The 12,809-nt window shown below is 45.5% G+C and overlaps 1 protein-coding gene across 2 annotated transcripts in view; it reads right to left on the bottom strand.

Annotated features, from left to right (window-relative positions):
• LOC103189241 (histone acetyltransferase p300) overlaps positions 1-12,809 on the bottom strand; it is a 50,821-nt gene that overhangs the window by 13,162 nt on the left and 24,850 nt on the right. Inside the window, exons 3-14 of one of the 2 annotated variants that reach the window (XM_042345158.1) lie at positions 9,006-9,182; positions 8,448-8,724; positions 7,967-8,080; positions 7,260-7,502; positions 6,452-6,560; positions 5,776-5,916; positions 4,413-4,530; positions 3,857-4,031; positions 3,002-3,079; positions 2,667-2,779; positions 1,270-1,428; positions 253-684 (exon numbers count right to left, since the gene is read on the bottom strand). In XM_042345158.1, the coding sequence (XP_042201092.1) occupies positions 253-684; positions 1,270-1,428; positions 2,667-2,779; positions 3,002-3,079; positions 3,857-4,031; positions 4,413-4,530; positions 5,776-5,916; positions 6,452-6,560; positions 7,260-7,502; positions 7,967-8,080; positions 8,448-8,724; positions 9,006-9,182 (2,136 nt within the window). The remainder of the gene's footprint in view (positions 1-252; positions 685-1,269; positions 1,429-2,666; positions 2,780-3,001; positions 3,080-3,856; positions 4,032-4,412; positions 4,531-5,775; positions 5,917-6,451; positions 6,561-7,259; positions 7,503-7,966; positions 8,081-8,447; positions 8,725-9,005; positions 9,183-12,809) is intronic. The other variant, XM_042345159.1, reaches the window with a different exon arrangement.

Below are 12,809 nucleotides of genomic sequence, written 5' to 3' on the forward strand. Positions count from 1 at the left end.
GAGGAGGGTGTTGAGACAGATGTTGAAGGAGTCATGGGAGGGGGAAGGCGGAGGGAATGTGGGATGGAGTCCCAAAGGATCAGCTCAACAGTCTAGATGTGAAGCAACAAGCGCCCAGGAACGAACCCAGGTCCTCTCGCTTGCAAGGCAAGAACGCTACCCACTAAGCTACAGGACTCCACTGATAAAGAAACCAAAGAAGGAATCCTACGAACACTGACGTAGATTCCTGTTGGATGTTCCTCTACTTACTGGAGTGCTGGGATGTTGAGGCTGTATTGGTGCGCTTGGCGTCGGGGTAGTTGGGGTTGTGTTCTGCTGTGATGCTGGCTGCTGCTCCCTCTGTTGTTGCTGCTCTCGTTCCCGCTGCTGTTGTTTCTGGCCGGCCGTGACTGGGGTCTGTGGCTGGCCTGGCGGAGGGGGAAGCTGAGGCTGCGGTGGGGTGTGGGCCTGAGCTGGTGGTGGGGGCATGGACTGAGGCTGGGTGCTGTTAGGAGGTGGGGTTTGCTGGCGCTGTTGAGGAGGAATGCTAGGTGACGTCAAGTGTGGGCTCCTCGGTCCCGGAGAGGGGGAATTCTGATGGAGCGAAGGCTGAGGAAGTGGTGGAGGGCAGCTGAACTGGCTGTTCTGGCCTCCTGGCTGCATGGAAGCTGAACTGCTTACAGGCAGCGAGGAATTCTGAGCCTAGGGAAAGAAATGATAGTAAATAAGGCCATCAGAAAGCTCACAAGCAGTCGTTTATTGTGGCATCTTTTACTCTGTGATTGCATGAACTGTGTCGATTGAATACAAGCAATGAACAAGTCTGGTGGAACAACACAGCCCAGACTGTGAGGCGTTTTAGGTTAAGTGCACAAAGTACTGTAGCTAGCCAGCGATTCTCCTATACACTAAAAGAAAACATGTTATATGAATCAAAGTATAAAATCAACAGATATTCAGAAGGCACATCCATCGATTTAGATATAGAGCAATGTTCCATCAACAAGACCCCAATGATGTACCTCAAGCCTTAGACTCAAAAACACAAGAAATAGTTTGGGACTTGACATGTCCATGCGACCGCCAGGAGGGTGGAACAATGAATGACATTTACACAGCACCTTTCACGACGGGAGGACGTCCCACGGTACTGGATAATCAGGGATTTGGACCCGAGCTGGGGGTTGGGATCAGGAGGGGTGGAGGACGAACAATATGGACATTGGTCTTCTTTGGTTTAGCAATTCTTATGTTCTTAATGGGTTTATAAGCGAGAGAGTTAAATACCGGAGACATGACTGGCTGGTTGTTGGCCTGCGTCATGGTGTTGCTGCTCGTATTCATTCCAGGAGAGGAGACTGGGAATTGGTTCTGCGAGAGGAATTGGTTCTGAGCAGGGTGCTGACTAGAGAGAGGCTGCGGCATGCGGGAAGTGGCTAATCCCATCTGTACACAGAGAGAGAACAGCAATACTGTGAGGACATGCACAAAGCTATCGCAATATAGGTTTTAATGCCATCCTCCTTCTACACATCTTAATACCAATCATAGCAAAGCCAAGTTCAGTTAAGAAAATAGGTAAAACCGTGGTGGTGGGATTTGACAAGATGATCTGTGAAGGGCAACATGAGGCACTATACACCGCTGACCCCTTGAATAATACTAATCCTTGCATTTGATATAGCGCCTTATCACATCTTCGAGCTGTCTCAAAGCGCTTCACAGGATACACTGCAAAGTGAGTTGACTGTATATTTTGTGGGCGAAACGCAGCAGCTAGTTGCGCACAGCAGGAATACGCACAGCCAGGTGTCATGCATTCAGTTCCCAAACTCAGCCATGCTGCTGTGTGGAAGCACAGAATTCCAAGTCTTTTCGGATGAGGGAATCTCTTAGGCACCTCCGCCTCCCCCTTCTACCCTTACCACTGCCACTAGCAGCTGTATTCAGAATATTAACACCAGCCCCACCCACTCCCATCGGCCTGGGATTACGTAATGGCACTGCATATCACTAGTGTGGCTTGAGCGATAGGTCAATACAGGCTAGCAAAGCAACGCAAGACAAACAATACAATAGTAAAACACAAGAGATTTGCAGAGACATGCAAACTAATGCTAAGTGTACTATTTCCCAGTCAGTGCACTGGGTTTACGTTAACATTTAAGACAGCCCAAGGGCAGGTATTTAATATGAAGGTTGGTTGGCACCTGAACTAATTGTAACCTCTGTCACCAGCTGTAGGCGGTGCACTCCCAGTTTCGGCTGGGTTAGAGGCAGGGCTGCCAATATGACTCCATGATGCATTTGTCGTTGGGCTCGTCATTTACCAATAATACAATCATTTGACCTAGCGCCTTATCACATAGTTGGAATACCTCAAAGCGCCTCTCCGAATTTAGTGACTGTGTATTTGTGGGCAGCCAATTTGTGCACAGCAACGCCTCACAAATAGTCAAGTGAAAGGACAATTTTTTAAAATATGTTTTCAACAACAAATCATATTTGCATGGCACCTTTCACGTCAGGAGGACGTCCTAAGGCGCTGAAGAATATCAGCCGTGCTCTTGTGTCAAACCCAACTGTGTGAATGACTGGCGCCAACACATATTGAACCGAGCTGGGCTGATGTTGTCCTTGGTTTAATAGTGAAGTGATCCCTGATATTAAATCACAAACCATACCTGGCTCATAGGGCCCGTTTGGGTCATCTGTCCCGGGTGTGGCAGTGGAGGGGTTGAGCGCTGTCCCAGACCAGGCATTGTCATATTTGACATCTGCGGAAACTGGCTCAATCCTGGATTGATAACATACAACAAGAACAATTTGTTGAGTGAAAAGACGAAAGCAGACAAGTGTAATTTGTGAGCGAAACACGGCAGCCCATTGCACACAGCGGCGTCCCACAAACAGTCTTGGAGTGAGCGGACAAATTTTTTTTTTTGAAGGATTCAAAAACTCCGCAGCGAAAACACCCTTTACACGTTTATAATAGGACAATCAGAAGGTTTGAGTTTACCACTTGGAGTCGACATCCGGTTCATCATCTGGCTTGGCACATTTGACCGCATCATGGTTGGGTCAGCAAGAGGCCCGTCTGAAACACAACACGACAGGATTGTGTTTAAACAAGCGCACAAGATGGTTGGTACGCAAACAACTTAAAAAAAACAAATAGCGCCTTTGACATCGCGAGGACGTCCCAAGGCGCTGAAATCTCACGAATGCTTTGCAGGTTTCCGTTTGCCCAGTGAAGTCAACGGCTAAGCCCAGGTTCGAATTATTAACTCGCCCTTCATTGATTTATACCCTCAACAGGCCAAGATCCTTCACGATACACAGATCACGCTAACCTAGTGCCTGCACCACCTAATTGTTATGTACACTGTGTGGGTGCTTGTAAGAACACTTTCGAGATCTTAACATGGAAAGACAGACGCTTAGGAAAGGATCAAGGTCATCACGCTCCTTTGGTTGTTAAGGTTTCCGATCTGAGGCAATTTTAGTTCCAATCTTTTCCTAGTGGAGGATATTAGAAAAATAATCTAGAGTCTCATTTAGTGATATTCGGAATCTTATGGAATTTATGAGTAAATTTATGAAGCACGGCTCCCTAGGGAGAAAATGGAAGCAGAAAATGAAATTTGTTTCAAGAACAAATGAGATAGATTTCTGCTGGAAAATAATATCTTGGGATACAGTACATAGATTGGGGACATGACATGTCAAGCGACTGCCAGGATGGTGGGAGGCGAACTAGATGGACCTTGATCTTTTTTTGGCCAGAAATTTCTTATGTTCTTATAATCTCTGGGCTCCGCTAAAACTCTTTGACCAAGTTTCACATGCAAGGAAGAAAGGCTTAGCTTCTTACTGGGAGGGAGACCGGCCTGCAGTTGGGCCAAGCTCGGGGGCTGGTTTGCCCCAGTGGGTAACATGCCCCCTTGATTGGGCATCACCCCCTGCTTCTGAAGCCTCGTGCGCCGCTTCTCCTCCAGCTCTTTCTGAATCTTGTAGATCTTCTCAGCCAGCAGGTGGTAATATTCCGCCTGAAATGTTAACAAGGTAGACAAAAATGGAATTAAAAGAATATAGCGCGCGTGAAAAGCACAATAAAATATTTTACACTGTACTGATAAATATAGGTTACACATTGTGTCTTAAGGGGGGGGTAAAGAAAGAGAAAAGAGGTGACGTACTCTACATAAGCATAATATTGCCTATTGTAACAACCCTTATGTTATAAAAATAATAACAATCATTGCATTGGATATAGCACCTTATCACTTCATTGAGACATCTCAAGGCACTTCACAGAATACAGTTCCACTGTTGGCCACACCTTATTGACAGGCAAATACTGAATGGTTTAATTCCAAAGCTGGCAAGATCCACTACTGCCCATACCCTCTGAATGCAACACAACTCACCCTGCTGTTAGCAGATTCATACATATCTCCCTCCACCTTCCGTGCGTAAGCCACAAGGTTTTCCATCCGTCGATCTTTTAAGGCCGCCGGGTCAGGTGTTGGGAATATGGCTTGGACTCTGCGGATAAAACAGCAGGCGGTTAATTGAGGACAAAGCTTTGGTTCCGAAATGGTTCAATCGAACTGCTTAACAGTCCTCAAAGCAAATGCTTCAAAATCGCAGATGAAGATCAATTCAGAAAACAAGTCCCTTGAAATGCAGTGTGCAAGACTCCCACAACTTACTCACCTTCAGGGAGAACTCATCCGAACAATCCATTGATATCTAATGTGTATGGGATTGCACTAGATTCTAAAATTGTACTGAATCCTGGTTTACTCCAGATGAATGGATCAGAGAGGTAGGGAGGTGCCAGACCGTGGAGTGATTTGAAAGTGAGAATTTTGCAATTGATCTGTTCTGCACCATTCAAGCCTGGTGAGGACTGGGGTGATGGGGGTGAGGACAGAGGCTGCAGATATTTTTTGGACCTCACTTATAGGAGCTGGGAAGCCCAATAAGGAAGGCATTGAAGAAAATGAGGCACAAAAACTCATTGACAAATTGGTTTTCGGTTTCGGATTAGATATTTGTAAATCATGACATTGTATTCCACAAATACCATAGCAACACGAGGCTTAATCCACAAGTACTCGAAAGGATCAATATCAATTCAAATATGTGTGTGTGTGTGTGTGTGTGTGGGAGGAGGGGGGGGAAACAGTGATAGACACACAAGATGATTTTGACATTTAAAAAATGTGTCAAAATAGTAAGTGGTTATGCAGATGAGGACACAAGAGAGTTAGCCACCCACTCTCAAAGTCCAATGGGGTAATAAACTCATCTGCAGTTATAAATAAGTTACAGTATTTAGAGCTTAAATAGACAGGACTACCCACCCCCATACATATTTAAGTTAGCAATGTTGCCTTCAAGTGCTTGTTTAAGTGCCTTGTTGCTACGGGGTCTAATGGACGCTGTGGAATTAAACAAGGCTGATTTGCAACCATAACATTTAATAAGCGGTGGTCGATGGAAACTGAAAGCCAATGCAATATTTGTGAATGAACTTGTGTGAGGGCTCACGGTGTAACTGGGTGTAGGAATATGAAAGCTGGCTTGCAACAACGACCACAATATGCGTACACACGCGATTTCCCACCTGAGAAACAACTGAACCCACACATCATCCATTGTTGCAACGTCCTCAACCAACCCCACCACCTTGTGTTTTTACACGGCGCTTTTCACGTCAGGAGGACGTCCCAAAGCGCCGCACCTTGCGCAGCCCTTCCCTCACGTCACACCGCGCGCACTTACAGCTTGTGAACAAGGTGATTGCGGAGGTCCTGCGTCACATCTTCGTGCCATGGCTTCCGAACGCCTGTGCTGGAGGGCGGTGCTGCTGTGGGCACGGCACCCAGACTGCCAACGCCACTCGTTCCATCACCCATCAACGGGCTGAAAGCGTCGAGAGATTGTTGTGAGGACAAAATAACAATACTTGCCTTTGATACAGCGCCTTATCACATCTTCGAGACGTCTCAAAGCGCTTCACAGAATAACTGTAAATTGAATTGACTGTATACTCTGTGGACGAAACGCGGCAGCCAATTGCGCACAGCAGCGTCCCCACAAACAGTCACGGATTGAGCGACCAGATTATTATATATTTATTATTTATTTTTTTAAGGGATTATCGTCCCCGGAAAAGCGATCCGCTAATCGACTGACAACCAGGTTCCTACTTACTGCTTGGTAAACAGAGGCGTGCGGACTAAGGAAACTTGCCTCATATTTCTCCCTGCCTGGGAATCGAACCCAGGTCCTCTCGTTTGCGAGAAGAGTGCTCTAACCACTGAGCTACAGGACTCCATACTACAGGAAACACACATATATATATACACACACACCACAAACACACACTTTGTGTCCACAATGACTCCTAGCAGAAAGCAGTCTGAAAGGAAAAGCAAAGAGCGGACACTCAACTTACTTTGGTGAGGTCATGGACGAGATCAACATAGCATCGTGCAGTAAGCTGGACTGCTGGCTGGATGCCTGCACTCCCATACCCCCTCCATTCACACCAATTTGACTGGAACCTGTAAAAACCACACACATTAGTGATCAATTTTATTGTATTTGCAGACGGGTGACTGAGATGTAATCGTTGCGTCCGTTCACTTGCAGGCAATAATTCCCCAGCACTGCTTCAATATATTTGACACCAGTGGAGTTGATTTGTTCTTCCCACACTCCAAACGTGCACTTTACGTAGTAATGCAGAAACAAGAAAACGCCAGTCAGTTACTGAGCCCGTTTCATTGAGTTTAAAAAGCGGTGGCCATTTTAATCTGATTTTTCTGCCTTTGCCCTACATCCCTTAATATCCTTGCTTGCCAAATATCTATCCATCTCCCTTTTAACCAAGCGTTCATCACACCTAGGATGGATTATGCCAACTCCCCGCTTGTCGGCCTTCCCAACTCTTCCTCCACAAGCTGCAGATCATCCAGAACTCTGCAGCTCGTGTCCTCTCCCGCACCAGGCTCCGTGAATCCATCACCCCACCATCGCCTGGCTCCACTGGCTTCCCATCCCTCAGAGGATAGAGTTCAAAATCCTTACGCACAGAAGGAAGCCATTCGGCCCATTGGGCCTGACTTGTGACCCGTGTGACTATTTTTAACGCATGCGTAATGTGATCCGCGAGCTGCAAGTTGGCTACCCCTGCTCTAGGGGATCATTATAATCCAGTAACTAGTTTTCAGTACTCAGTTTGCATTGCCGCTTGTACCTACCCATAGTATTCATCGACCGCATGGACTGATGCCCCTGTGAAGACTGAGACGATTGTTGGTTCTGAACCTGAGGCTGAGGCTGCATCTGGTTGCCCTGATACGTTAGTCCGAGCGCTGCATATGCTCTCTCTATGGAGCTTGGGTCAATCTGACTGGTAGTGTTTAAACTTGGCGTGTTCGGCTGTCCGACCCCCACTGACCCTAAAGAATTTCCTAATCCTACAGCGGCTCCAGCTAGTAATGCTGCGGAGAGAGAGGAAAAGAAGGAAAAACAGATCAGTCCAAGTTCAGGTACATTCCTTGCCCCAGTTCAACTTAAGTTCCTTAACTCCTTTTCCCAGCAAACTGAGTTTCAAACACGCTTCACTAGAACATGGAAAGCTTAAGGAGGCATTTGTTGTTTTTTGCTGAACTTTTAACATAACTTAAGACTCATAAAAATATAAGAATGGCTAGACGAAAGAGGACCAAGGTCCGTCCAGTTCGCCTTCCACCATCCTGACAGTCACATGCACATGTCATGTCCCAAACATATACTGTATCCCGAGATTCTTTTTCCGAACAGAAATCTATCTAATTTGTCCTTGAAAGACTCTCGTGTTAAATGCATTAACAATCAGTGGTATATTATGAAATCAAAATGGAGTTATCTTTATCCCAATTCCTTTTAACAATTGGGAGCCATTGCCTCTGGCAGGTGAACTTACATTGCTGGTTTCGCTTGTCCCCAGCATTTTTCAGAGGGAGACAGACAGGACAATCATGCCTTGTGCAATTCTTCCAGTGGGAGATGATCTGACGTGATGAAGCACAGTGTGCGACTGCAAAGAAGCAACAGGAAACACATGTGAAACTCTACAGACTTAAAACACTCAAGGCAGTTACAACAGTAACTTCACTCTTCACCCACTCAAATAAAAAAAAAATTTATAAAGCAGACATTATAGTTTCAGATTTGAGGTTTCCACACAGGTTTTCACAAACTGTGCCTTCAGTTCCTACATTAGGTGACGGATTCCAACCACCTCGGGTATTTCTGTACTCGATTTGGAAAATTTCACTCGAATTCTGGGTACGAATTATAGGCAGGATTTGAAAGTGTGGACGAGGGGGATTGAGGGAGAGAGTATACAGCATAGAATCGAGCGCTGCTGCCGATGGCTGATCAGCAGGTTGACTGGTACTCACCCTGACAGGACTTGCCAGCCTGACAGTGGGTCATGTGATTGAGGACATTCTTCATGGTCCGGCAGTGTGGCAGGTTGCAGGGCCTGACTTCCCCGTTGGCCTGCTCTCTGCGCTGACACTTGTGTGCGTGGAGGAGCAGGACCAGCTGTTGCTGGATAAGCTTGCGTTTCTCAGGATCGGCTGTGGGCGCGGAGCCCATTCCCTGCCCCGGGGGCTGGCCCATGCCTCCCTGCTGCACCTGAGACGGCTGCTGCTGCTGTTGCGGCGGCGGCTGAGCCTGAGAGAGAGAGACGCACACGCACAAATGCATTTCATATCATTCCCGTCAAGTCAACCCATCAATGACTTCAATCCGCGACCGTTTGTGGGGACGCTGCTGGGCACAATTGGCTGCCGCCTTTGGCCGACAAAATATAGTCGATTCATCCCCACTGGGTGCCCCCATTCCCCGATCGGCTTGCTTCATGTCCCCCGGCCCTGCCCGCTCCACCACCGGCGGTCAGGCCTCCAGCATATCTCTGGAGTCTCTTCGATTCACCCCTTAGTCCAATCACTCACCATGTTTGGCATCCCAGCCACAGCAGCAGATTTCTTGTCCATTGTAAACTGAGGCAGGCTGTTCACCAAGCCACCCTTGTTCTGCAACTGTGGCCCAAGGCCGCTGCCACCCAACTGCTGACCAGTGTTCTGACCGTACGGCTGTCCGTAGGGACTGGGGTTCCCCATCATTCCCATCTGTAATTACACAAAAAAAAGGATTAAAATGTTATTTTTGTTTGGAACAATACCCTTTGAACATCAGTGCGTTTTTTGCGTGCAGATAGTGTGTGTGTATATGTGTGTGTGTATATACAGTGTGTGGGGAGTTTAAAAGAGAGTGAGAAAGAGGCAGAAAGCCACACAAACGCTCCAAGACGCTACCCTGCGTGAGGTGCGTTATATAAACACAAGTTGTTGTTGTAGTGTATGTATAGTGTGTTTGTGTGCGTGTGTTTGGGGGGACGGGGGGGGGACGGGACGGGGGGGGGGGGGGGGGGCGTTGAGAGAGAAAATAAAAAAAAACATTTGCCTCATTGGAAGAAAATGGCTTCCAGCTGCACTGGCAAGAATTCGGCAAAAATCAAACGCGTGTTCTGCGCAGGATGAGGAACAGGAGAAAATGTCCGTTTGAATTTCACGGGACAGATCTCACGGCTAAACTGAAAGGAACCCTGCCAGCTTTCTTGCCACTAGATGGATGACGAGTTCACCAAGGCCCCTAGTGGCAGAAAGCCACACGACGCAAGGTTAAAGCTTGCGAAATAACTGGCGGAGCTGCTGAGCGCTTTGAGTCATTCATCAACATTCGAACGAACACACCCACAAGTAAAAAAAAATACACACACGCTTTCCTTCCTGGTTTTAACCTGCTCGCTTAAATTTTCTTTCACGCTGGCTTACCAAGATCCTCACACTCGGGCACTTTAATTCCCTGGCACCTACCTTTTCACCCACAAAATATACAGTCAATTCACTTTACAGTATATTCTGTGAAGCGATCTGACACGTCTCTAAGACGTGATGAGACGCTATATCAAACGCAAGGATTATTATTACTCTACGAGAATGATCTTGGTTCAGATCTGGAAGGTAGGCTACAGTGTAAGCGGTTTAGAAACTTGCCGATTTATTTCTATAACCCATTGGGTAGTAAATGTTTTATATAGAAAAGTAGAATGTATGCAAACTTAATGCTAAACCATTCAATAGGTCAAATGCCCACGTTTCGCCCACAAAATATAGTCAAAACCGCTTTACCATATTTCCTGTGAAGCGCATTGAGGTGTGATATCAGATGCAAGGATTATTTGAATTGCAGAGAAACACACCAGAACTCCCAATCGTAACCATGTTGAAGTGGGGAAACAGCCAACCCGCACCACTTGCACAGATGAGGGAAATCGATACAGGACCATTTACTACCTAACGGCTATCTGCTAAGGAATATTGATCGGGGAGCGTGCTTTCAAGCTCACAGCCTGGGTAAATATATGGCACAAGGATTTCATGAGGAGCAAAAAAGGAGAACAATCGTGGAGTGCTAAAAATAATCCTTGCATTTGACATAGCCCTTTTAGACAACACAGAGTACAGTGAATTGACTGTAAATTTGTGGGCAAATTATATTTGTGTTAAAAAGATCTAAGAGCAGCAGGTGATGCTACTATAATTCTGCTGAGCAATCTTGCAACGTATGCTTGCAGCGCCACCGAAAATTACCACTTCAATCGGATCCAAACTGCACATAATCAGTTTTCTTTCTGACCACTAAACCACATGATAAGGTAGACAGCAGCACTTAACCTGTGGAAGCAGCAGGCTTGATGGGTGAAATAACCTCCTTGTGTTCTATGCTTTCTTACAACCAAAAAGCAGGTCCGCAAAAGTGTTTAAAATTTCGGATTAAAAAAGCTTTTTAAGAATGTACAATCAACAGATTTTTAGTGCACGGGAATACATGGGTAGAAAGAAGGATGTTGGAAAATAGCAGAAATAGTCCAGTTAAAGAGATAGTCAAAATAGAAATTAATAATAATAATCATCATCCTTGCTTTTAATAGTGTCTCGTTGAGACATCTCAAAGTGCTTCACAGAATATATTGTAAAGTGTGGTGACTGTATATTTTGTGGGTGAAAGACATCAGCGAATTGCACATAGCAGTGTCCCACAAGTGTTCGTTGAGTGACCTCAATTTTTTTTTGATGGGACTATCACCGCTGGAAAGTGATCCTCCAATTGACTATAATAAATGCATGATTGAGATAGGGCAATTTGAGAGAAACTGGGGGGGTTGAATAATACACCGTACTTGTAAATCTGTACAACTAATTCAGATCTGGAACACCTTATGGCTGTAAAGCCATGAATACCTTGGAAAGCAACGGGTCTGATCCTGGCTATTAAAGTACCATCGTTCTAATGGTTACATCACAGGACATGAACAGGCAATTAAGGGTTAACAGCGATATTGCCAGAACTCAACAGTGCACAGACAAGCCATGTGGCAGAACGTTTACTACAGTAGCATATTCTAAATTACAGTCCCAACAAACTACGATGAGTACTGCCGAATGCTTCTTGAATGGAGATGCACTAGGTGCGGTGGATGAGGAATTTGGCTCGAGGATCGCAGATCACTGACAAATCGGTTGACGGGGACAAGTGGCAGTCAAAAAGGTCATCAAGATGTCTGGGCGTGAATATAATAAAATGCTTAGCGGAAGTTAAATGGATTAAGTTTTCAAAACGATTGTAAAAAGCTGATCAATCTTCTCCCCTCTAACGACTGCCCCTTCCTTTTGCTGGATTTCACTTCTAAGGACCCCAATCTACTACCTTGTCCCCAAGTGGAGTCCGAGTCACTCATTCCACAACTGTTTGTGGGGACGCTGCTGCGCGCATTTGGATGCGCGTTTCACCCACAAAACACACACTCAATTCACTTTACAGTATATTCTGTGAAGCGGTTTTGAGACGTCTCAACGACCCTCATCGGCGCTATATCAATGCGAGGATTATTATTATTATTTATGTAATGACAATGAGCACTGGTCAAGTGTTTCACCGCAAGGGACATTGGAGATGAGAACAGTCACTTCATGTGATATCCATATTCACTTGCACAACAATCTTTTGGTAACAAGTGCTTACTAAATTTCACCACTCTAATCCAGGAGCCAATTTGTAGCGTCTCCAACAACGATTGGCTTCCTTAGCACAAACATTTGCAAATGAGTGAACTATTTGAAGTAGGACATGTATTAGTGTGGGAGAGTTACTCCGTCGTCAACTGACAAACGGGAATCATTCAAAATCTCAGCACCCTCACAAATCCCTCTGCTTATTATAGAGGCAAAGGGAAATTAATGAAGTGCAAATGATACGGTCTTGATAATAATTATCATTACATTTGATGTAGTGCCTCATCAAGTCAGGAAGATGTCTCAAAGAGCTTCACAAGAGATGCTGCAAAGTGAACTGCACTACATCTGCGTGATTTGTTGGCAAACGCGGCAGCCAATTTGCACACAGCAACAGGCATGAATTTTATTATTGGCTTGCTTCTCAAACATAACATAGGGTTTGTGAGAAGACTTAAGACAATTACAATGTGAAACGTCTCATCTTAAATCTTTTTTAAATATGTCCAGGTGATATGTAGCGTATACTGGTGCGCAGAACTTAAAACAAATTCACAAATCTGCTCTGATTACACATGATAGTTGCATAGATTTTATCAACCTTTATGTCTGAATCAGGATTTCAGCCCATCTCAGGACATTTTAGTGTAGCACTAAACCAGCTTTATTTTAAAACAAATC

Source organism: Callorhinchus milii, unplaced genomic scaffold (assembly GCF_018977255.1).
Source record: "Callorhinchus milii isolate IMCB2004 unplaced genomic scaffold, IMCB_Cmil_1.0 Scaffold31, whole genome shotgun sequence".
NCBI lineage: Eukaryota > Metazoa > Chordata > Chondrichthyes > Chimaeriformes > Callorhinchidae > Callorhinchus > Callorhinchus milii.